This window comes from Coregonus lavaretus (genome assembly GCF_964263955.1).
Source record: "Coregonus lavaretus genome assembly, chromosome: 30".
NCBI classification, from domain to species: Eukaryota; Metazoa; Chordata; class Actinopteri; order Salmoniformes; family Salmonidae; genus Coregonus; species Coregonus lavaretus.
The window spans coordinates 34421418-34443862 of record NC_140017.1 but is presented as its reverse complement, the minus strand read 5'-3'; the positions used below and the strand labels follow the sequence as shown (position 1 = coordinate 34443862).

At 44.3% G+C, this 22445-nt stretch overlaps 3 protein-coding genes across 5 annotated transcripts; all 3 read left to right on the top strand.

Moving 5' to 3' along the window:
• Positions 1–3483: 3483 nt before the first annotated feature.
• Positions 3484–5022, top strand: LOC311106222 (von Willebrand factor A domain-containing protein 5A-like; the record flags this gene model as incomplete). The annotated part of the gene is made up of 4 exons (XM_084148525.1): positions 3484–3488; positions 3570–3711; positions 4416–4539; positions 4814–5022. The coding sequence occupies 4 exons, from the start codon at positions 3484–3486 to the stop codon at positions 5005–5007; spliced, it is 465 nt and encodes a 154-aa protein (XP_084004651.1). The 3' UTR covers positions 5008–5022.
• Positions 5023–6226: 1204 nt separating this feature from the next.
• Positions 6227–10962, top strand: LOC311106092 (single-pass membrane and coiled-coil domain-containing protein 4). Of its 2 annotated transcripts, XR_014610295.1 has the most exons (3): positions 6227–6487; positions 9093–10161; positions 10338–10962. XR_014610295.1 is itself a non-coding variant. In XM_084148400.1 (2 exons), exon 2 carries the CDS (start codon positions 9245–9247, stop codon positions 9422–9424), a length of 180 nt encoding a protein of 59 aa, XP_084004526.1. In that variant the 5' UTR covers positions 6227–6487; positions 9093–9244; the 3' UTR covers positions 9425–10962. The 2 variants fall into 2 exon arrangements, 1 of the variants encoding a protein (XP_084004526.1); XM_084148400.1 differs by having other exon boundaries at positions 9093–10962.
• Positions 10963–15639: 4677 nt separating this feature from the next.
• On the top strand, positions 15640–22239 carry LOC311106088 (heterogeneous nuclear ribonucleoprotein R-like). 2 transcript variants are annotated; one of them, XM_084148397.1, is made up of 11 exons: positions 15640–15744; positions 17032–17198; positions 17316–17434; positions 17597–17704; positions 17825–17938; positions 18151–18327; positions 18598–18733; positions 18834–19039; positions 19210–19359; positions 19470–19579; positions 19671–22239. In XM_084148397.1, exons 2-11 carry the CDS (start codon positions 17036–17038, stop codon positions 20218–20220), a joined length of 1833 nt encoding a protein of 610 aa, XP_084004523.1. In that variant the 5' UTR covers positions 15640–15744; positions 17032–17035; the 3' UTR covers positions 20221–22239. The 2 variants fall into 2 exon arrangements, with proteins under 2 accessions (XP_084004523.1, XP_084004522.1); XM_084148396.1 differs by having other exon boundaries at positions 19207–19359.
• Positions 22240–22445: the final 206 nt, after the last annotated feature.

Here is a 22445-nt window from a genome sequence, read left to right as displayed (position 1 = left end):
CTTCTGTGCTAATCATTGTAGGATAAAATTCTCTTGAATATGAAGCACCTTTAATCTCCAAATCTTTATCGCTGTCTTCATCTTCACTTTCATCAGAACTCGAATCTCTTGTATTCTTCTTCTTCCAACTTCCATCACCCTTCTTTCCGCTCTGGCCAACCTCCGTCTGATCACAGGGTCATGTCCACCCATGATCTCTTCTGAATCACTCTGATCATCATCATCATCATCTTCAAGTTCCATCCTCCTGAACCTCACTCCACCCTTAGTTTCCAGACATCTCGTTTTCTTCTTACTTTTGGAGTTTGGATTCATCTTTATGGTCGTTTCTGCTTGTCCTCTCTCTATTATTCGTTCATCTTCATCTCTGATGCAATAATCACCCTCCTGAATGATCACTGGAAGCTGAGGATAGACGTCCTTAAACTCTACTTCTTCCTCGTAAGGTGGGGGTCTTTTTGCTGAATCCGTATGTGAGAAAGGTGTACTGACTTCTGCCTTTAGTTTTTCTGTCACCTTCACCTCTTTTGCCATTTTCTCTATACGTCTGTTTCTTTTATCTTTGGTATCTTTTATCAGTTTTTGTCCTTCATTTTCAAACAGCTTAAGAACACCCAGCTCTCTTTGTCTCTTCTTTACGTTGTTCCCTTTTTTTCCCCTTCTTTTGATCTGCCTTATAAATCGACACAAGCACTTTCATTATGTTGATGACGTCAGGGTTAAGAGTCCCTTCCACTGGCCATGGTTGTTCAATGTCAGGCCAACGTTTATTCTATTTTCCAGATAACCTTGCAATACCATTAACTAGAGGATTACTATTTTCTACTACATCAACAGGAGTAATTACTTTCATAGTTTTGATGTCCTTTTTCCTCATTGTAACAACTCTTTTATATTCCTTTATTGTGAATTATTTTATTATTATTATTATTATTTTAAACCAATTAATTTGTCAACCAAAAAATACTTTAGACTATGTAGCTTATGTTTCCCTCCTAATTTATTAATTTATTTTTATTTTATTATATTTTACCAAATTATTGATTAGTGGCAATCTTACCACATCCGATCAGGAAAAGTAAAGGAAAGTAGTCAACTTCAGAGCAATCCAAAAAAGAAAGACCTGTAATCTAGCAACCCTACAGCACTCACAAACCAATTGCTTAATAAGCACCCAATTACCTTAATTTTACAGAATAATGTCAGTGCTGGATTTCCAACTCAACTCTAATCAAACCAACTCATGCACAAAAAACTCCAATGTTCAATTCTTAATTACATCAATTGATCAGTCTGTTGCCAAGTCCCTGTCAAATTGTCACAACATGAAATATGATAGGCACACACAATATCCTGTATGGGAAGGTACGTTTTGTGAACAGAACAGTACTGGCCTTGATTGGACTGGATCCAGGGCAGCACACACTGTCGCGTGACGCACTGGTCAGCACCTCCTCTCTCTCTGTCTCCTCCCTCTCGTCTCTCACATGACAGAAGACCAAAGGAACAGACAAGAATTTAGTATTTTATGCACTCACTGGGTTATTTCAACCATACAATACCCTTTTAGACATACCTATGTTCACACTCCCGCTAAGAAATAAGCAAACAGCTTAACTCAGGAATATTATAAATAGCGCAATAACATTTTATTTATTTATTTAATTATTTTTATTTTTAATCTGTCAACATATCTCTCATTTATAAATTCAATAGATCTCAATCAAATAGTTTCATCGTTAAACAACAGCCGATTTAACAAACAGAATAATTTATTTGTGTGTAAGTCTCCCCCTCCTTCTCTGTCTGCATGTCACAGCAGCTCAGTGCAGGCAGGGGAGTGGCATATTTGCTCCACGTAACTCTAAACTCATAAAATCCCACACATGCGCAGTTCATTCACCAGTGCGATTTCAGAGTGAGAAGAGCTCCCAAGCAGCTCTCTCCAAGCTAAACAACAGAAAGTAGACAGACCAGCTGTCCCTCCGTTATTTCCAACAAAGACAAACAGTAACACTTAACAAAACTCCCAAACCAACACAGAACATAGAACACAAATCCTACTTTGAAGTTTCTTAACTTCACTTATCCTAATCTGCAGATTTATAGTTATTTTCTTATCCATTACAAAACATCCCTATACACTCTTAAAACCCTCCCTGTAGGTTCATAGTCTTTTAACAGTTATTAAACTTTCTCTTTTAATAGAGACTCATACAAGGTTTTAACCTTAACGTCCTCCCAGGGGGCTCATATATAGTTCACAATTATTAAACGTTCTCTTTTATTAGAGACTCATAAGAGTTTAACCTTAAATTTAGAAATGTAGAACGGATTCTTATCCCACAGCAAATAACAGCAAAGTGCACATATAAGTCTTTAAACGGTACATCTCCTCAGCGCACACACCCACATAAGCAAACGAACCGACCAGCGGCCAAAATTGTGAGAAATCTCACCTTATGTGCCGGCGTCTTGAGCGGGAGTCACTTCGTAGCTCATGAATGGAACGCTGGAGAGACGCAACACGTCCCAAAGGTCCTCGTCGCCATTCTGTGGTATCGAAATAACGATGCTAATTATGCTGTGATGACAAGAACTCCGCTGACACTGTCCTTGATCATAATGGTTTATTACATCAAAGATTTCAGTGTCAATTTACAGACTCCTGCAGACATCTGGAGAACAACTGACCCAATCTCTAATATGTTATATTCTCTCCATCCTTTGTTCCAACCATGGTATTTATAATATGTAACATGATATGGGTGGTTTTCCCATAAACCAATCCCTGGCCTCCACATAACAGACTTCCTCTGTTTTAGGGCGCCCCTATAGTAATGCTTTCCAGATGCTTCCGCAAGCTGAGTCAACTTCCTCTAACACACCATTTGCAAACGTCAGCAAAGTCATAAACTGTTTAGATACTACACTCTCTCTCTGTCTGCCTGTCTGTCTGTATCAGAGCTCAGGGGCCACAGAGGGCTCAGTGACAGTGAAATACAGCTTAGCCAAGCAGCCTGTTGAGAACCAGCTGAGCTTCAGTCTCAAGGCTGCAGAGGACACTGGGTAAAAACAACACTGTTTATACAGTTTACAGTGTGCAGGCCTTGGTCAGATACATTAAGGGAATGTGACACCACTTACAGACAAGACTGCCATGACGCTCCATTAATAGAAACTGCGCCATATAAGGCTGTAACGTAACAAAATGTGGAAAAAGTCAAGGGGTCTGAATAATTTCCTAATGCACTGTACGACAAACATTACCAATTTACAGTTTTTCAGGTTATGATACTTGTGAAGTATTAGAATGTGATGAAGAAGGTAATTTGGGACAAGCGTTAACGTCCGTGTTAACCTAATTCCAAATACTTGCAATTTGTTGCGCTGTTTGATGCTCCCTAAATTATTTGGATTGTGACTTTATTACTGAAGCACAGCACAAGGATTTTACTCCAACGGTTAGGATTAGGGTTCAGGATGAGGTATGAAGGTAAGCGGTTTGATAATTTTTAACCGTTTCTGACCATTATGTTGTCCTACCCCATCAGACTTTGACTGTCCAGCATAGCCTCTAAGCCTGCGAGAGACCCTCTCCTCCAGCTGATCTCCCTCCAGAAGGCCTCTGGTTCCTGGGTCCTGGAGCCAGCATTGGCTGAGGTGCTGGAGAAGACTGAGGAGGAGGTGGCCAAGCCAAAGCCTGCACTGGTAGGTCCACAGAAATAAACTGAGACTCAGCAATATGAACATGCTGCAAGAGTATGAACTCACACAGAGTATCTGCACGTATGCTCTGTAGAAAGACCATCAGGTCTGGACAAAGGCATGATGACCATTGCATTGAATCTCACCATGATTCCCATGTCTCAGTATCCTTTTCTTCTGCCTCTTTCCTCTCTTTCTCATCATCTTTCTCTTTCCCTTACTGTCTCTCTCTCTCTCTGTCTGTCTGTCTGTCTGTCTCTCTCTCTGTCTGTCTATGTCTCTCTGTCTGTCTCTCTCTGTCTCTCCCTGTCTGTCTGTCTGTCTGTCTGTCTCTGTCTCTCTGTCTGTCTGTCTCTCCGTCTGTGTCTGTCTGTCTGTCTGTCTCTCTCTCTACGTCTGTCTGTCTATGTCTCTCTGTCTGTCTGTCTCTCTGTCTGTCTCTGTCTCTCTCTTGCTCTCTCTGTCTCTCTCTCTCTCCGCATCTGTCTGTCTGTCTGTCTGTCTGTCTGTCTGTCTGTCTGTCTGTCTGTCTGTCTGTCTGTCTGTCTGTCTGTCTGTCTGTCTGTCTGTCTGTCTGTCTTTCTTTCTTTCTTTCTTTCTTTCTTTCTTTCTTTCTTTCTTTCTTTCTTTCTTTCTTTCTTTCTTTCTTTCTTTCTTTCTTTCTTTCTTTCTTTCTTTCTTTCTTTCTGTCTGTCTCTCTCACACAGGTTGACCAGGAGGTGTGGGCCACGGTTCTAGCCCTGGTATGGCTCTATGGGTTCAAGATGGAGGCTCAGGAGGAGTGGCAGTTTCTGGCCATGAAGGCAGTATCATGGATCCAGGCTCAGAAAGGTAGCTATAGCTCACTCTCATAGTCCTGGCATCTAAACTCTTGGCCTTCATCTACCCTTATTCAAAATAAATTGTTTAGGTGAAAGCAATTTCCTGGTAGGGATCCACCGTATTACTTAAATGACAAATATATTTGTATTTTGAGTATAATCATTCACAATACAATGTTGGTGGTATTTTGTCTTTGAACAAGTGTTTTAAGATACATTTTGCCCACCCTTGCCACCATGATTCCACAGTATAATGATGCCTGTCCTGGTGACGTGTGTTTCAGCGGCCAGTGTGTCCGAGTGTGTCCAGGCTGGGAACACCCTTCTGGGTTGCCAGGTGCAGAAAGACACATTGGAGAGGTTCACCCTGCCTGTCCTCTCTCTGTCCCCAACAAGCCTGCTACTCTACCTGGGGTCAGATATACACGCAACCCTGCCTGCTTCTTGTCCCCTCCTCAAAGCAACATGGTGGAACTAGCTACTGTACCGGTCTGAACAAGCTTTAATTATCAACCTCTTACCTATAATACCGCTACTGTTGTTGTGACACTTAGCTATGTATGCTGCCAATGTTTCATGAGCTGAAATAAAAGATCCCGGAAATGTTCCATATGCACAAAAAGCTTATTTCTTTCAAATGTTGTGCAGAAATTTGTTTACATCCCTGTTAGCGAGCATTTCTCCTTTGCCAAGATAATCCATCCACCTGGCAGGTGTGGCATATCAAGAAGCTGATACAACAGCATGATCATTACACAGGTGCCCCTTGTGCTGAGACCAGCCACCCGGACAGCTGATGAAACTGAGTATTTTAGTCTGTAATAAAGCCCTTTTGGGGGAAAAACGTATTCTGATTGGCTGAGCCTAGCTTCCGAGTATGTGGGCCTGACTTCCAAGTGGGTAGGGCTATGCCCTCCCAGGTCCACCTATGGCTGCACCCCTGCCCAGTCATGTGAAATCCATAGATTAGGGCCTAATTGATTTATTCCAATTGACTGATTTTCTTATATGAACTGTAACTGAGTACCAAACCTTCCTGGAGAGCCACTGGTGTGCATGCTTTTGTTCCAGCCGTGCTTGAACACACCTGATTAATAGGGTCCATGGGGAGTGTTAGGTAACTCCTGATGAAGAAGAGTAGGCTAGAAGACAACTTTGAACATAGGTCAGTGTGTTATGATAATTGAAGGCAGAATTATTCACAGAGACATACTATGTTGGCTACCCAGTTCCTTTACCGTATCCTGAGCAGCTCACCAACCATTCCTACTTGTTGCTTAGTAAAACTGGACCTTTTCCCCCATCTACAGGTACAAGACAGGAAAACATCTCTGTACAACAGTGGCTATGTCTCTCCTGCCCTATAGGACGCACTGGTGAGTCTATTTGGCTTCATGCTCTGTCTGAGCTCTATTGCCATTTGCCACGTAATCTCCCGAGTTCAGAGCACATGCCGCGTTCATCTACTAGTCGGAACTAGGAAACTTCAGACTTGCTAACTGGTTGTAGTTACTGTATATACGTGCCGCGTTGAACCAGTCAGCGTTTCCCAAACTCGGTCCTGGGGCCCCCAATGGGTGCATGTTTTGGTTTTTGCCCTAGCACTACAACGCTGATTCAAATAATCAAAGCTTGATGAAGAGTTCATTATTTGAATCAGCTGTGTAGTGGTAGGGCAAAAAATAAGACGTGCTCCCATTGGGGTCCCCAGGATCGAGTTTGGGAAACGCTGAAGCAAGTCGGAAATGTCAGACTTTCCTAGTTCTGACCAGTATGTGAACGCGGTAATAGACATAGGTAGAAGGGGCAGTCTGCGGGGTAAGTAGCAGAAGCATGGCGAAACTGCAGGAGACCATACGGGCTAAACCTTAGCGCATACAAGGTCAAGGTGGGGGAAATATTTTCATTTCCCTTGTGAAAAAAAAAACATTGAAACGTGGATATTGTTAATTGAGTAGGTAAGTAAAAGTATTCTAAAGTAACGCTAATTGGCTAGCTAGCTAGTTCTATTTTCGACTGGGAGAGGTGGCGCAAGTATGAGCCAACGTCAACGTTATGGCTGGCTACAGAATTCTAGCTAGCTAACATTAGGGGATAAGCTTGTTAGCTATCGTTAGGTTACACGAAAATCGAAACCATGTTTTCGGCGTTGAAGTTCTTAAAACGTAGCTAGTTGCTATATCAGGCTAATAATTAGTTAAATATACCCTGATGCTAAATGATTACATTATCGCCTATATTAGTCGGTCACATGTAGAGGAGTTGTTGAACTACCAGGGGAGGGGAGGGGAGGGCAGGCAAACTATCAACCAGACAATCACATGAAATTACACTTGTGTATGGTTGCATTCCTGTCGAGAACCGAAGACTAGGGGAACTAGCTAACGTGAAATACTTGGGTTACGACTGCATGAACATAAGTGGTAACTAAGTGGATTCATATTAACAACATGCTGTGCACATATTATTTACCCGTGTGGACAACCGCTGTAAATTAAGCTTTATATCTTGCTGAACACCAGGTGGTTTGGTATCCTACCTGTTACACATACACTACATGATCAAAAGTATGTGGCTCCTGCTCGTCGAACATCTCATTCCAAAGTCATGGGCATTAATATGGAGTTGCCCCCCCTTTTGCTGCTACAACAGCCTCCACTTTTCTGGGACGGCTTTTCACTAGATGTTGGAACATTGCTGCGGGGACTTGTTTCCATTGAGGTTGGGCGATTTATACCCGGCTCGCAGTCAACGTTCCAATTCATCCCAAAGGTGTTAGATGGAGTTGAGGTCAGGTCTCGGTGCAGGCCAGTCAAGTTCTTACATACCGATCTCAACAAACCATTTCTGTGTGGACCTCGCTTTGTGCACGGGGGCATTGTCATGCTGAAACAGGAAAGGGCTTGGTTCGAACACATATTTCCCTACTTCAGTCAATCAGCCGATTTTGTATTTGTGATTTGGCAAGGGATGCAGCTTGTTTGTATAGGCATTTCTGTAGGCCTAACAGAAGCATGTAACGCAAGGGAATTTAGGGAGACTGTTTGATGCTTGGCTTGGTTTCTTTTTGTTGTGCCTCGCAAATGCACATGTACAAATGGATCACTAGAGTCAAAGCAAATTAATGTTGTCTCAAAGACGCAACTTAGACCAAATAGTTTTACACTATTTGAAAAATATATATCTGAAAATACCAGGGTTGTGTTCAATAGGGCACACTGTGAAAATCAAGGATGTTATTGTTGGACAAATTCAGGTAGTAAGTAGCCTACCTCCCCATTTTCATTATTCAGTTAGTAGCCTACCTGTTTTATTCACATTGAAAATGTTTTCTTCTTACTGAACATGACCCTTTTGATCTAACTATCAGTCACTGCTGTGATGTGAAGGACTGTGTGGAGAGGCTCTCCTACTCTAGTCAATCTGAAAGCAGTAGTCCAATACATCTGAATGTGTGGAACTACCGCTGACTGGTCCAGACTCTCCCCATCTACAGCCAAGAACGTTTCAGGCACTACGACACTGCTGAATATTGAGAATAGGCCTCAGCCTGCACCAGTCTCCCAGAATCCACAGTACATCATCTAATACAATGAGGGAATTTACGCCACATCACTTTATGTAGCCTGGAATGCAGCATCCAAGAGATGTCTTGTGGAAAACACATATTTTCATAGTCTGAAGTGACATTTTTTGTACGTTAAGTAACAACAAAAATGTGCAGCGGTTCTGCTGCACTGTGTTCGGTTGCCATAGCGATGGGTGTCATTTCTCTTCAGAGATCCTGCGGTGGAAGCTTTGCCATTAGACATGCTGGGGGGGGGTAGCATTTCAGAACCGGTCACTTTTGACCACACTTTTGTGGTTTAGGATGATCCTTCATTTGGATTTGGCTAACTGTGTAATATAGATATGGTTTAGTAATGTGAAATATAGTTCTCTTGTTTCACACTTAAGTCCAAGTCAGACTTAACCCAAGCTACCAATAAATTAATCAAAATACATAGCCGTAATGCCTCCCGAGTGGCGCAGAGGTCTAAGGCACTGCATCGCAGTGCTAGAGAAATCACTACAGACCAGGGTTCGATCCCAGGCTGTGTCGCAGCTGGCTGCGACTGGGAGACCCATGAGGTGGCCCAGCGTTGTTTGGGGAGGGTTTGGCTGTCCAATATGTCCTTGTCCCATCGCGCTCTAGCGACTCCTTGTGGTGGGCCAAGCGCTGACTTCGGTCGCCAGTTGTACAGTGTTTCATCCAACACATTGGTGCGGCTGGCTTCCAGGTTAAGCGAGCATTGTCAAGAAGCAGTGAGGCTTGGCAGGGTTGTGAGGACGCATGGCTCTCGACCTTCGCCTCTCCTGAGTCCGTACGGGAGTTGCAGCGATGGGACAAGACTGTAACTACCAATCACGAAAAAAGGGGGGGAAAGTAAAATAATAATACGTAGCCGTAGCCTGACTAGTAAAGTATGGTAACCACCCCCACTATTCTTAGTTCATAATGTGATTGACAGACTGTCTGATAGAAAACATGTTAATTAATGTATGTTCTCTTCCTGGACACAGGTGCGTGCCAGTGGTGTTGGTAAGCAAGTGGACCGCCACCGACTTCACCTCCAGAACTGTAGAGGCAGTCACTGCACCTGCAGGATTTGTCTGAGAGACTTGGTTGATCCTAGCTGAGTGCTGCAGTGTGCCCGCCCAGGGAGGGAACCACCATGAGGCAGCTGAAGGGGAAGCCCAAGAAGGAGACGTCCAGGGACAAGAAGGAGCGTAAGGCGGCCATGCAGGAGGCCCGGTCGCAGGTGGCCACAGTGGTTCTACCCACGCTGGCTGTGGTGGTGCTGCTCATCGTAGTCTTCGTCTACGTGGCCACCATGCCCAGGGCCGTAGAGTAGTGGCCGGTTCCACATCCCTCCCCTTGGCCCTAACCCCTCAATGTTAGTATGTCTGTAGGTTCTTAATAGGTATAAGCAGTGTCAGGGTTCCCCAACGCTGTTCCTGGAGAGCTACCCTCCTGTAGGTTTTCACTGCAACCCTATTTCTAATTAACCTGATTCAGCTTATCAACTAGCTAATTATTAGAATCAGGTGTGCTAGATAACCTACAGGACGGTAGCTCTCCAGGAACAGCGTTGGGGAACCCTGAACAGTGTAGTAGTAAAGCTTCCACCATATTGCTCCTATCTAATAGATCTGGGCCAAGGGGAAGGGTAGGGATTGAGTTGGGACCTGCTCTAGGATGGCCGGGCCCCGATGGGGATGTATGCCCCAGCCCTGCCACCATGGACTGGGTCCCAGTTTACCCAGAGACTTGCTGCACCCAAAGGATGACCCCAACCACCCCTACCCCTGACTCCCAGCTTAACTTACTCATCCCTCATATAACTGTTTTCTGGTCACTCATCCCATCCTCTCACCTCCATTCCACCTTTTCGCTCTCATCCGTCTCTCTCGTCTCTGTCTGTGTGGTCCTCAGGGACCTGCCATTTCTTAATTGATGCTTCCTCCCAAGTGCAGTTTTGCCACGAGAGAATTGAGTAGTGGCTTTATAGGTGCCTTTTGATGGATGAAGATGTGTGGCAACTAAGGCAGCCATGTTGGCTCAAGGGCAGAACTTCTATCCATTACATCAGTGTTTCCCAACCTTGGTCCTCCAGTACCCCCAACAGTCCACATTTTTATTGTAACCCTGGACAATCACACCTGATTCAACTTGTCAACTAATCATCAAGCCCTCAATTAATTAAATCAGGTGTGTTTGTCCAGGGTTACAACAAATGTGTACTGTTGGGGGTACTGGAGGACCAGGGTTGGGAAACACTGCATTACATTTCTATCAATCACTCTGTAACGACGGTAGGATTCATGTTGGCTCTGGTGCTGTCTTAAAGAGTTTCAATGTCCTGTTTACAAAAGGTCTTTCAGGGCACAGCTTGCCAAGTTTGACCTGGGGGATGTGTTTTAATCAGGCGAAAGGTTCAAGAAGCATTTAATTAAAGTGTGACAATATTAATCTACTGCCATTGTTGAGCAATGTGCTTTTAAGATTACGGTCACATGACAAAGGCCAGCAGTCCAAGCTATGTCTGTAGTATGTATACATCCACAAATGTGTGATTTGGAAAAAAAGAAATGTATTTTAACATGCCAGCAATTGGTCCTGTCTGTTTGAATAGTTGAATGCAACTCAGGATTTTGTCCTGATTTGAATGTGGTGTTTGTACTGGACAGATTGTGAATGTCACAGGAGAACATAATGTTACCATTGTTGTATTCCATGTACAATCCCAGCGCTACACACTTTGTACCTTTTTAAGCTATTGACAACTGACTTGAGTCGCTCAGTATGACATCTGTGCAGGTGCGAAAATATGTGCCTTATAACATTTGACAATGACCCTTTTCAGTTAATAAAGAAAACTGAAAGACTGTATGCTGTTGCTCTAGTCCCCTCAAACTCTAATCTGGACATCGAAGCCAATTCCACTGCCTTTTCCCCTCTAATCAGGGACTGATTTAGATCTAGGACACCAGGTGGGTGCAATTTAATTGAGGTAAAACAGAAAACCAGCAGCCTCTGGACCTCGTAGGGTAAGAGTTGAATACCCCTGCGTCTAGTCTATTTGGTGGCATTGTGTACCTTTTACCCATGTGCAGTAATGCAGGTAGCCCATTGGAGCAGTAGTGTCACCTGGCATCCTCTAGGGACACTAAAGAGCACGGTGTCCCTACTGTCCCCTAGGCGTACTGTATGACTGTTGTGTGCCTGTTGCCCAAGGTCTGACTTGCTTTGGATGAGAAACTCAATTGTGTGCTCTCTCCCTGGTCATCGATCATTGTCTCTGTGGTGCTATGCAGGTCTTTACATTGAGAGAATGGTACTATGGATATGTCCTTCAGTGAGGCACAAGAGATGGTACATTTGAGTCTGAAAGACATGTTTGAAGCTATCCTTAACATGTCTGGAGTGAATTTGATAGTAGCTGTGTCTAAACATGGAATAAGGAATAGACCTAGCCTATTTTATACATAACCGAGAGGAGCTATACTGTGTGAAGACCCATAGCTGAGTTATCTAGCAGTAATTGACTGGAGAAGCCTTTGAGAATATGGCCCATTCCTCATCATTAGACAGGCTGAATTGGCCTCCTGTCACAATTTATCAATTGGATTTTACTCTGCCCTGTAGAAATCTGAGAGAGTAGGCAAGGATGAAAAGGGAAAGAACATGATCTAAGATTGTTTAAGTGCTCCTTAAAAAGCTTAGAAGCTGCATAAGACAGCACTTTAAAGCAAGGACAAAATCTGTATTATAAACTGAGAGGGTGGTGAATCCTCTATTGTGTAGATTGGCGCGATTTAATGAGCAGCTGTCTCCATAAATGTCAGCACAGAGAAAAGGCTATTAACCCTATCAGTCCTGAGATCCCAACAAAAATCGGCTTTTAATTTATCTGCCTTTCATTTATCTGCATGTCCAGACCTTTTATATTTAGCCTCACAAAGTGTTTTACCATTTTATTTTCAGGACAACCAGGGCTATAAGTAGAACACTAAACAATTTGACAATTAATTTTTTTTGACAAAGCAAAAACCTGTTTTAAAAATGAATTTCTATGAATGCTGTACATACAGAAATTGTTTGCTCAGTGGGAAATTAATATCCCAACTAGTCAGTGACAACTCTGTGTAGTTTATTACATCAACTATGATCTTATTACAGTATTATAGACATATATCCTTGGATTTCCTATGATCTTCTATGTAGTTGAACACCTTACCTTCTAACTGCTTATGTAGCTTGTGAGCGTCATAGTGCAAAACATGTGCGTGTTCGTGAGAGTCGGCTTTTCGTAGATAGCTTTTAGAGAACTCGACAGACTTTTTGTAAAAGACCCAGCCCTGGGCCCCTTCGGGATCCGCCAAATGGGCCCAGACCCATTAATCACAAAGACAAAGCTGGTGCAGAAGAAATGGACTAATCCAATGGTACAACCCAGAAGTCTGTAGCTCAAACACACTATGTTTAAAAGGGGTTAGAAGTCCAAATCGCACCGGCGTTGCGGGGGACTCATTGGGATCCCTGTGAAATAGAGAAGGTTAAGCCGAGACACTCTAGCACCTCACACCATACCCCCTCTCCCTTCTTCCAACTCACAGCAGCAACATAGTTAGTCTGCTTCCTTCTATCTGTCCACTATGCGGCAAAAATACCCAGCAGACCATTACCTTGGAGAAGAGCTGTAGTCTTAACAAGATGTCTGTTTGAATTAATCCAGCCTCTTCCCTATGCTGAAGTCTCGCCTCCTCTCTTCCTGGTATCTCATAAAACGTTGGAGGGAGACAGATGGTGCGGTGCAAGTCAAGCATGGCTGACTTCGTATGTCGACTTCTATCTAGGTGTGCTCTCTCTCTCTATCCCCATACCTGCAGGGGTTAGAGGTGTGGTGGTTTGGGGTTAAAAGCTTGAAATGTTATGAACAGTGAGACCTCAGAGATACAAACACGTTGAGAATGGAGGTCGTTCAGAACACTGAAATGTTCAAACCATTATGGAAAATGATGAGTATTTCCATGTATTTTCTCGGGCCAACTGATCACCCTTAAACTGGATATGGTCTTGACTCCATCTCTGTCATGGACTCAGGAGGACAGCAGTTTATTAGTAAACATTCAACATCATCCTCCTTTACTCCCAATCTCTAGGCCAATTCTAGACCTAGCACATGGACACTGATGAATAGTCATTGACTGAAAATGCTGGATAGAGGGGTTTAGTGAAGGTGGAGTGGAATGTGTGCCGGTGGGTCAATGTGTCAGAGGAGACGAGGTAGTGCTTTTCAGATACACCCCAACACGCAGGTATGACTGCTTTCATTATTGTGCCAGAAATGAGAGTTTGAGGAGTCTCAGGCTCCAGAATTTGTCATTTTAACCAAGCAAACAGTTATGGCCTTTTTACCATGTCTTTATATGCCACGCTAACATGAAACCCTTTCCCACTACACTCAGCCTCCCAGTAACAGTGCCCAGTCAGAACTTGAAGCTGGGTACTGTTAAATGGGTGAAGGTAACCCAAAGTGGACTTGTGATGTTTTTTGTGTTTCTTCCGCCCAGAGGGAGCAGGTGCTCCATGCCACACAACTCGGATCACAACTCAGTGCAGCATTTGTGCAGCATTTGGTGGATGCCAGGTGCAGAGAGAGGCTCAGAGATATAGGATCAGTCATGATGTATCGTAGGTAGAGGCTGTAAGACAGATTGGTGGAACTACAGTGGGGAATGATGGAGCTTCCATGGCTGCTCCTGTAGTAAGTGGACCTAATGTCGGGGCTAGTGTCTGCTGGTCCTGTAGTAAGTGGGCCTAATGTCGGGGCTAGTGTCTGCTGGTCCTGTAGTAAGTGGGCCTAATGTCGGGGCTAGTGTCTGCTGGTCCTGTAGTAAGTGGACCTAATGTGGGGGCTAGTGTCTGCTGGTCCTGTAGTAAGTGGGCCTAATGTCGGGGCTAGTGTCTGCTGGTCCTGTAGTAAGTGGACCTAATGTCGGGGCTAGTGTCTGCTGGTCCTGTAGTAAGTGGACCTAATGTCGGGGCTAGTGTCTGCTGGTCCTGTAGTAAGTGGGCCTAATGTCAGGGCTAGTGTCTGCTGGTCCTGTAGTAAGTGGACCTAATGTCGGGGCTAGTGTCTGCTGGTCCTGTAGTAAGTGGACCTAATGTCGGGGCTAGTGTCTGCTGGTCCTGTAGTAAGTGGACCTAATGTCGGGGCTAGTGTCTGCTGGTCCTGTAGTAAGTGGACCTAATGTCGGGGCTAGTGTCTGCTGGTCCTGTAGTAAGTGGACCTAATGTCGGGGCTAGTGTCTGCTGGTCCTGTAGTAAGTGGACCTAATGTCGGGGCTAGTGTCTGCTGGTCCTGTAGTAAGTGGACCTAATGTCGGGGCTAGTGTCTGCTGGTCCTGTAGTAAGTGGACCTAATGTCGGGGCTAGTGTCTGCTGGTCCTGTAGTAAGTGGACCTAATGTCGGGGCTAGTGTCTGCTGGTCCTGTAGTAAGTGGGCCTAATGTCGGGGCTAGTGTCTGCTGGTCCTGTAGTAAGTGGACCTAATGTCGGGGCTAGTGTCTGCTGGTCCTGTAGTAAGTGGGCCTAATGTCGGGGCTAGTGTCTGCTGGTCCTGTAGTAAGTGGACCTAATGTCGGGGATAGTGTCTGCTGGTCCTGTAGTAAGTGGACCTAATGTCGGGGCTAGTGTCTGCTGGTCCTGTAGTAAGTGGACCTAATGTCGGGGCTAGTGTCTGCTGGTCCTGTAGTAAGTGGACCTAATGTCGGGGCTAGTGTCTGCTGGTCCTGTAGTAAGTGGACCTAATGTCGGGGCTAGTGTCTGCTGGTCCTGTAGTAAGTGGACCTAATGTCGGGGCTAGTGTCTGCTGGTCCTGTAGTAAGTGGACCTAATGTCGGGGCTAGTGTCTGCTGGTCCTGTAGTAAGTGGACCTAATGTCGGGGCTAGTGTCTGCTGGTCCTGTAGTAAGTGGGCCTAATGTCGGGGCTAGTGTCTGCTGGTCCTGTAGTAAGTGGGCCTAATGTCGGGGCTAGTGTCTGCTGGTCCTTGCATGGTTTGGAGGACTGTTCAGAAATATTGCACTCATGAATGTGCGGTGTCAAAGGACACTTTGATAATTAATAAAGTTAACTAAATAGCTTTTATTGGTAAGGTTATCAATACGACTCGGGTTGTGGAAAGCAGAAATGCCAGGTTGAAGGTTATTATGGAGACTATGTTTGAAAAAAATAAATATGCACTCACTAACTGTAAGTCGCTCTGGATAAGAGCGCCTGCTAAATGACTAAAATGTAAAAATGAGACTACAAAAGAGATATTGGGGGTTACAGATGTTACTGTTGAAATGGTTGTTGACATGCTGAACAATGGGTGGAGTGTTTCAGCATGATATAGATAAAGTTTAATGGGGAGGGGGAGGGCGTGGTAGAAGTTAGTAGGGATTTGTTTTTATTTTCATTGTAGTACAGAATTGGTTAGATCATGATTGATCGTACATTCCAGCACAGTAGGTGGCGGCATGCACTTGAACGATTGTTTGTGGACCGCCATGATATCATAGAAGAAGAAGTCTTTCGTGGACAGTTTTTGGGCGGAGTAATCACTCTCGCTTCGACTCTTCTAAAACATCTTATTCATTTTTACCATATTGGATTACTCTTTTGGGTAATTGCTGCAAAATATATTTTACGATACTGTTATTTTCCTGGAAAAGAAAGCTTAGCGTTTGCTAACTATTAATTATTCACCTCTTTAGGCGGATGGTTTATTTGAATTCTGAAAGGTGTCCAGCAAGCTAACAAGGCCTTGGCTTTAACTTGCTAACGTTAGCCCTGCTAGCTAGCTATTTGCTTAGCTAAGCTTATGAACCTTGATACTAGTTTTATTGTAATGTTGGTATTTCTAACGCTAAAATGATTATTTAGTTGGATGTGGTCCTCTGTAGCTCAACTGGTAGAGCACGGCGCTTGTAACGCCAAGGTAGTGGGTTCGATCCACGGGACCACCCATACACAAAAATGTATGCACGCATGACTGTAAATCGCTTTGGATAAAAGCGTCTGCTAAATGGCATATTATATTATTATTATTATGTTAAAGTTCAAAATTGTGACAATCCAATCAGTTTTAGCTAGCTACCGTTGGCTATTGGAAGGGGGCGGGACGGGGCTTAGCGAAGAAAAACACCGCCAGCCAAGCTAGCTTTAGCTCAACACATTTTAGCTTGCTTGACCACGGACAGAACTTTGGCTTGACTAGCTACTGTATCTAGCTTGCCCCCGATATAAACGTACCTTTTAACTTGTCTCCAGGTATTTGATATTTCAGACCTCATGGTTGTCTGCATTGAAATGGATGGTTACGCATTTCTGATGCATTTACAACATCATTAGCTACCATCTGAAAGAAACCGTTTAGATTGCCAGAAGAGACCAACCGTACCGTTACGCTTGTTTACACTGAGCTGCAGCGTAAACAAGCGTAACGGTAGGGTCGGTATCTTCTTGCAAACTGTTGTACTTTCGGAGGGTTAGCTAGATGGGAGTAACTATTTCAGTAGGACAGCATTTCGTGGACAGTTTTTGTGGTCCTCTGTAGCTCAGCTGGTAGAGCACGGCGCTTGTAACGCCAAGGTAGTGGGTTCGATCCCCGGGACCACCCATACACAAAAATGTATGCACGCACGACTGTAAGTCGCTTTGGATAAACGCGTCTGCTAAATGGCATATTATTATTATTATTATTATTATTATTATTATTAGCGTTTGCAAATATGCATGGTAGAAAAGGGAACGTTTGTGGGCCCTACAAGTTACTAGTGTCATGATCTGTAAAAAGCAGCTGAAACAATATGATTGGGTTTTAGATTAGAATGTCAAATATGATGTTCTAATGCGGAAAGTTCTAACTGAAATCCTGTTTTTATCTTATCTATTTTCCCCTTTCTCTCAGGAGAATGGCTGCTGCCGAGGTGAACGATAGTTCTGCCCCAGTGAAGGAGGAGAAGGAGACTATGGAAGTCGCGGCCGAAGGCGAGCACACAGAAATCTACCAGACACTCATCAATGCTGGACTGCGGCAGAAGGTGGCTGAAAGTCTCTACAACATATTCTCAACAGGTGGGGCATCCGTCATACAATGGCTGAGTCTGATCTATTTTCTGAAGATACATGATGTTGCTCGAGGATCCATGAAAGGCCAGTTTGTAATAGTAGTAATCTGTCTTGTACCCACAGGGTTGCTGGAGTATACTGACCTAGAAGAGGGGGCCATCGATGCGCTGCGGGCATTCAATGAAGAGGGAGCGCTGTCTGTACTCTCACAGTTCAAAGAAAGTGACCTATCTAATGTGCAGGTGAGTTACAGGGGGAGCTGAATGAACGAGAATGAATGCAAGTCATTTTAAATGATGATTCATTCGAAAGAGTCTTAAGAAGTTGACATTGAGGGGTCTATAATTTTTCCTCTCCTCATAACACCAATACATAAATCAACTCTGCTGTGGTTTGCTTTCCAGAACAAAAGTGATTTTCTTTGTGCAGCTATGAAGACGTACAGACAGACGGAAAAGCAAGGAAGTAAAGTACAAGAATCCACTAAGGGTCCTGCCGAGTCCAAGATCAAGGTAAAATGCAGCAGTTTGAAAGTTCATTCAGTTGTGTCAATAGAACTTCCTGTGTGTGTGTGTACCTGCTCAGGTTGTGTAGTTCTGTAGTGGTTATGCTGATGTCTACGTGTTCTCCAGGCTCTGCTGGAGCGGACAGGATACACCCTGGATGTCACCACCGAACAGAGGAAATACGGTGGGCCCCCACCAGAAGAAGTGTTTAAAGGACCACAGCCTGGGATGGGAACTGAGGTAAAGCTGCTGGAGTTGCTTCATTTTCAAGTAACATTATTTGAAAGGGTAATGGTCATTGTGGCAAAGCCGTTGACTGATATAGAGAAGATAAATCAGTTTGCAAGACTGTGGCTCCAAGAATGTCAGCAGAGAAGTTTATAGCAACACAACAGCAGTCTTTCCCGATCACATTGTGGAACCCTCACTCAGGCTCTGTTTTCTGCATTTAGGTGTTTGTAGGAAAGATCCCCAGAGACCTGTATGAAGACGAGCTGGTGCCTCTGTTTGAGAAGGCGGGCCCAATCTGGGACCTGAGGTTAATGATGGACCCCCTGTCTGGTCAGAACCGGGGCTATGCTTTCATCACCTTTTGCGACAAGGATGCAGCAACTGAGGCTGTGAAACTTGTAAGTCCCTGCAGCCAGTCTATAGTCTTAGTTTACCTTCTAAGAACCAAGGGGCTGCTTTCCCAGACACCGATTAAGCCTGGTCCTGCACTAAAAATCACTTTCAATAGGGAATCTTCATTGGGTGTGCTTTTTAGTCTAGGGCCAGAGTTAATGTGTCTGGGAAACCGGCCCAAGATGTGATACACATTTCATTGGAGCAGTTGTCGGACCGCCTCCAGCTATCTTGTCAACCCTACAAAGCCATCTTTCCTCTATTCTGGTTTTCAGTGTGACAACTATGAAATCCGATCAAGGAAATACCTTGGAGTGTGCAAATCTGTAGCAAACAACCGCCTGTTTGTCGGATCAATCCCAAAGAACAAGACCAGAGAGAACATATTGGAGGACTTCAGCAAAGTCACAGGTCAGTTAAGTGCAGACTAATTTGGTTTACATTGTTTTATGTTTTGTGGGTTATCATTGGTCAGATATCAGTCATGTGACTCTCGTTCTTCTTACTCCAGAGGGGCTTCAGGAAGTGATCCTCTACCCCCAGACGGATGACAAGGAGAAGAATCGTGGCTTCTGTTTCCTGGAGTACGATGACCACAAGTCCGCAGCCGAGGCCCGCCTCTGCCTCATGAGTGACACAGTGATGGTGTGGGGGAACCCAGTCACTGTGGAGTGGGCCAACCCGGTCACTGAGCGCAACGCGGGTGCCTTGGCCCAGGTGAGTCTCATCTCTCTCACACTTTCTCTGTTGCTCTCTCTCTCCCATCTCTTGTTTTTGTTTTACCCTCCCCCCTCCGTGTTCCACTTCTGTTGACTTTTATTAATCTTGTGCTTTTATTTATACTTTTCTAAATGGCGTTGACCTTTGATGTCCATGTGAGTCAGCAGGTGAAGGTCTTGTTTGTCAGGAAGCTGGCCTCCTCAGTCACAGAGGAGCTGCTGGAGAAGACATTCTCTGCCTTTGGCAAAGTGGACCGGTTGAATAAGCTAGAAGACTATGCCTTTGTCCACTTTGTAGACAGAGACGCAGCTGTGAAGGTGGGTTACCCTCAGTAAAACATATTAATTGTTTTCAGTTTTTTGTGTGGGGGGGGGGGGGGGGGGTTTACCTTGCTTCGGATGTGTAACATTTTGGCTGCATGTTTTAGGCAATGGCAGAAATGAATGGGAAGGAGCTGGGGGGAGGGGAGATTGAGATAAGAATGGCGAAGAGGAAGAAAGCGCGAAACGCTCAGCGCCAGGCCACCAGAAACCGAAGGTGAGGCCACAGAGAGACTGGGATTGACTGTTATCTGATTGAGTAAATATCCCATCATGAGATTACATTGAAGATGATATGTTTTCTGCAGGTATGATGACGATTACAACCACCCACCGCCACGCATACCTCCACCAGATAGGGGCAGTGGCCGAAGGGGCGGGGACTACGCAGCCTATCCCCGAGACTACCACAGCTACGATGACTACTATGGCTATGACTATCACGACCCCCGCAGAGGTTACGAGGACCCCTACTACGGTTACGAGGACCCCTACTACGGTTACGAGGACCCCTACTACGGTTACGAGGACTCCTACTACGGTTACGAGGACTCCTACTACGGTTACGACGACTTGTACAGAATGAGGGGCCGTGGCAGACTGCCCAGCAGGGGAGCCCCACCCCCACCCAGGGCCCGCGGACCACCACCCACACAGGGCCAAGGGGGCTATGCGCGGAGGGGTCCACCCATCGCAGGGCCCAGGGATGGCAGAGTAAGGGGCCGTGGGGGACCCTTCCAGCCACAGAGGGACCACAGTACCCGAAGAACCAGGGGGAACCGTGGGGGCAATGGGGGCAGGAAGAGGAAGGCAGACGCCTTCAACCAGCCTGACTCAAAGCGCCGGCAGACCAACTAGCAGAACTGGGGGTCCCAGCCCATCGCCCAGCAGCAAAGGGGTGACTATTCCGATAACTATGGTTAAAGTAATGAAGAAGACTCATGAAAAAGGCGTTTGACAAAGTACAACAACAACAAAATACCCCCAAAAAACATTTTGGTTGCAATTCTTTTATGACGTTTTATTCTCCATCCATCACGAAGAAGAAGAAAAAATCACAGAGAGAAAAGTGGACAGACCCCCAGAATCTGCTTGATTGGCTAGAATTGCATTTTGGCCTGAAGATGGGAATGTAACTTTTGCTGAATCCTTTCTTACGGTTACATGGGACGTATGTTTTAACACACATCACTTTTACCTAAAAGTGTGTCTAGCATTTCTAGAGGTAAATCAGTTGTTTTGGTTTTTTACTGGTATTATAACTTCCTATGTTTTCTTTGGGAAGCCATAGCAGTTTTTTCTCTGTTTGTATTCATAACTTTTATGTTTATTCCGTTTCAATAAAACTGTTGAGCATCATTCAATTGCCAGATACCATCAAATTCAATGGTGTCATTCAGTATTTAATCTATTCCTAAACGTACCTCAAATTTCACATTTGGAACAAGATTTACTCAGCTTTTTGCTCAAGGAATAAATCAAAAGACCAAATAAAATTGTCAAATACCAAAAGACTTGATGACAGCGCACGAACAATGTATGAATGACTGAATAAAAAAATATTTGAACCCTTTTTTTATTCAGGAAATGCCACTCTTATGATCTGGTAAAAGTTAGAGATAAGATTTAAATTAACACCATAGGAGCTTGTTTGTACAATAATGCAACTTTTTCTACCTTACAAGCATTTACATTGGACTCAACTGGAAGACCAGAACAACCAAGAATTCAAATGCATTCCACTTCCCTGAAGGCCCTGGATCAGCTGCAACTCCCCTCCACTCAAACACCATGAGGCACAATTACAGAGATTTGCCATTACAGACCCAAGAACCTCCAAAGGGTTAAACAGTTATTAGCAAATTATCATAAGTAATGTCAGTGCTGCTGATGGTTATTTTGTATTTTGCAGCTGTAGCAATGACCCCTCAAGCCCTGCCATCTTTCCATAGAGAAATGCTCAGAGGAAACACCTTTGGTCCCATGATATCGCTGTTTTCTCAGTTTATTCTAACTTACCCAGGTGGTGAAGTTAGAGCGGCATCACTTGAGTGAGGAACAAACTCACTCTGAACTTTGTTCCTTTACAAAAGGGTAAGCTATTATACTGAAGAAAAAATATAAACACGACATGGAACAATTTCAACGATTTTATTGAGTCACAGTTCATATAAGGAAATCAGTCAATTCAAATAAATAAATTAGGCCCTAATCTATGGATTTCACATGATTGGGCAGGGGTGCAGTCATGGCAGGGCAAAGGCCCACACACTTGAGAGCCGGGTCCAGCAAATCAGAATTCGTTTTTCCCCACAAAATAGCTTTATTACAGACAGAAATACTCCTCAATTTCATCAGCTATCCGGGTGGCTGGTCTCAGACGATCCCGCAGGTGAAGAAGCCGGATGTGGTGGTCCTGGGCTAGCATGGTTATATGAGGTCTGCGGTTGTGAGGCGGGTTAGACATACTGCCAAATTCTCTAAAATGACGTTGGAGGCGGCTTATGGTAGAGAAATGTACATACAATTCACTGGCAACAGCTCTGGTGGACATTCCTGCAGCTATTATGCCAATTGCACGCTCCCTCAACTTGAGATATCTGTGGCATTGTGTTGTGTGAACAACTGCACATTTGAGTGGCCTTTTATTGTCCCCAGCACAAGGTGCACCTGAGTAATGATCATGGTGTTTAATCAGCCTGTCAGGTGGATGGATTATCTTGGCAAAGGATAAATGGTCACTAACAGGGATGTAAACAAATTTGTGCACAAAATTTGAGCGAAATAAGGTTTTTGTGCTTATGAAAGATTTCTGGGATGCCTGATGAAGACCTAAGGGTCAAAACTTTGTTATAAATAAAATCACCTGGGACATGAGCTGCAGTGTGTGCCATTTAACATATTTTATTTAATCTCATGCAACATGGGACAAACACTTTACATGTTGCGTTTTACATGCATCGGCGGATGCTGTGGAGTGAGACGAGTCTAGCTTCAGTTTGAATAGTTTGATAAAAATGTTTTTATAGGATTTCCATTGTCATTAATATTCCAAAATAAAAAGAAGAACCCTGAGAACAATG

Excerpts from the sequence above, each read along its gene's own strand:
- LOC311106092 (XM_084148400.1), top strand. The coding sequence starts at position 9,245 with ATGAGGCAGCTGAAGGGGAAGCCCAAGAAGGAGACGTCCAGGGACAAG.
- LOC311106088 (XM_084148396.1), top strand. The coding sequence starts at position 17,036 with ATGGCTGCTGCCGAGGTGAACGATAGTTCTGCCCCAGTGAAGGAGGAG. Across the intron at positions 17,435-17,596 it reads GTGACCTATCTAATGTGCAG|AACAAAAGTGATTTTCTTTG; the intron begins GTGAGTTACAGG and ends TTTGCTTTCCAG. Across the intron at positions 19,580-19,670 it reads CAGGCCACCAGAAACCGAAG|GTATGATGACGATTACAACC; the intron begins GTGAGGCCACAG and ends TGTTTTCTGCAG.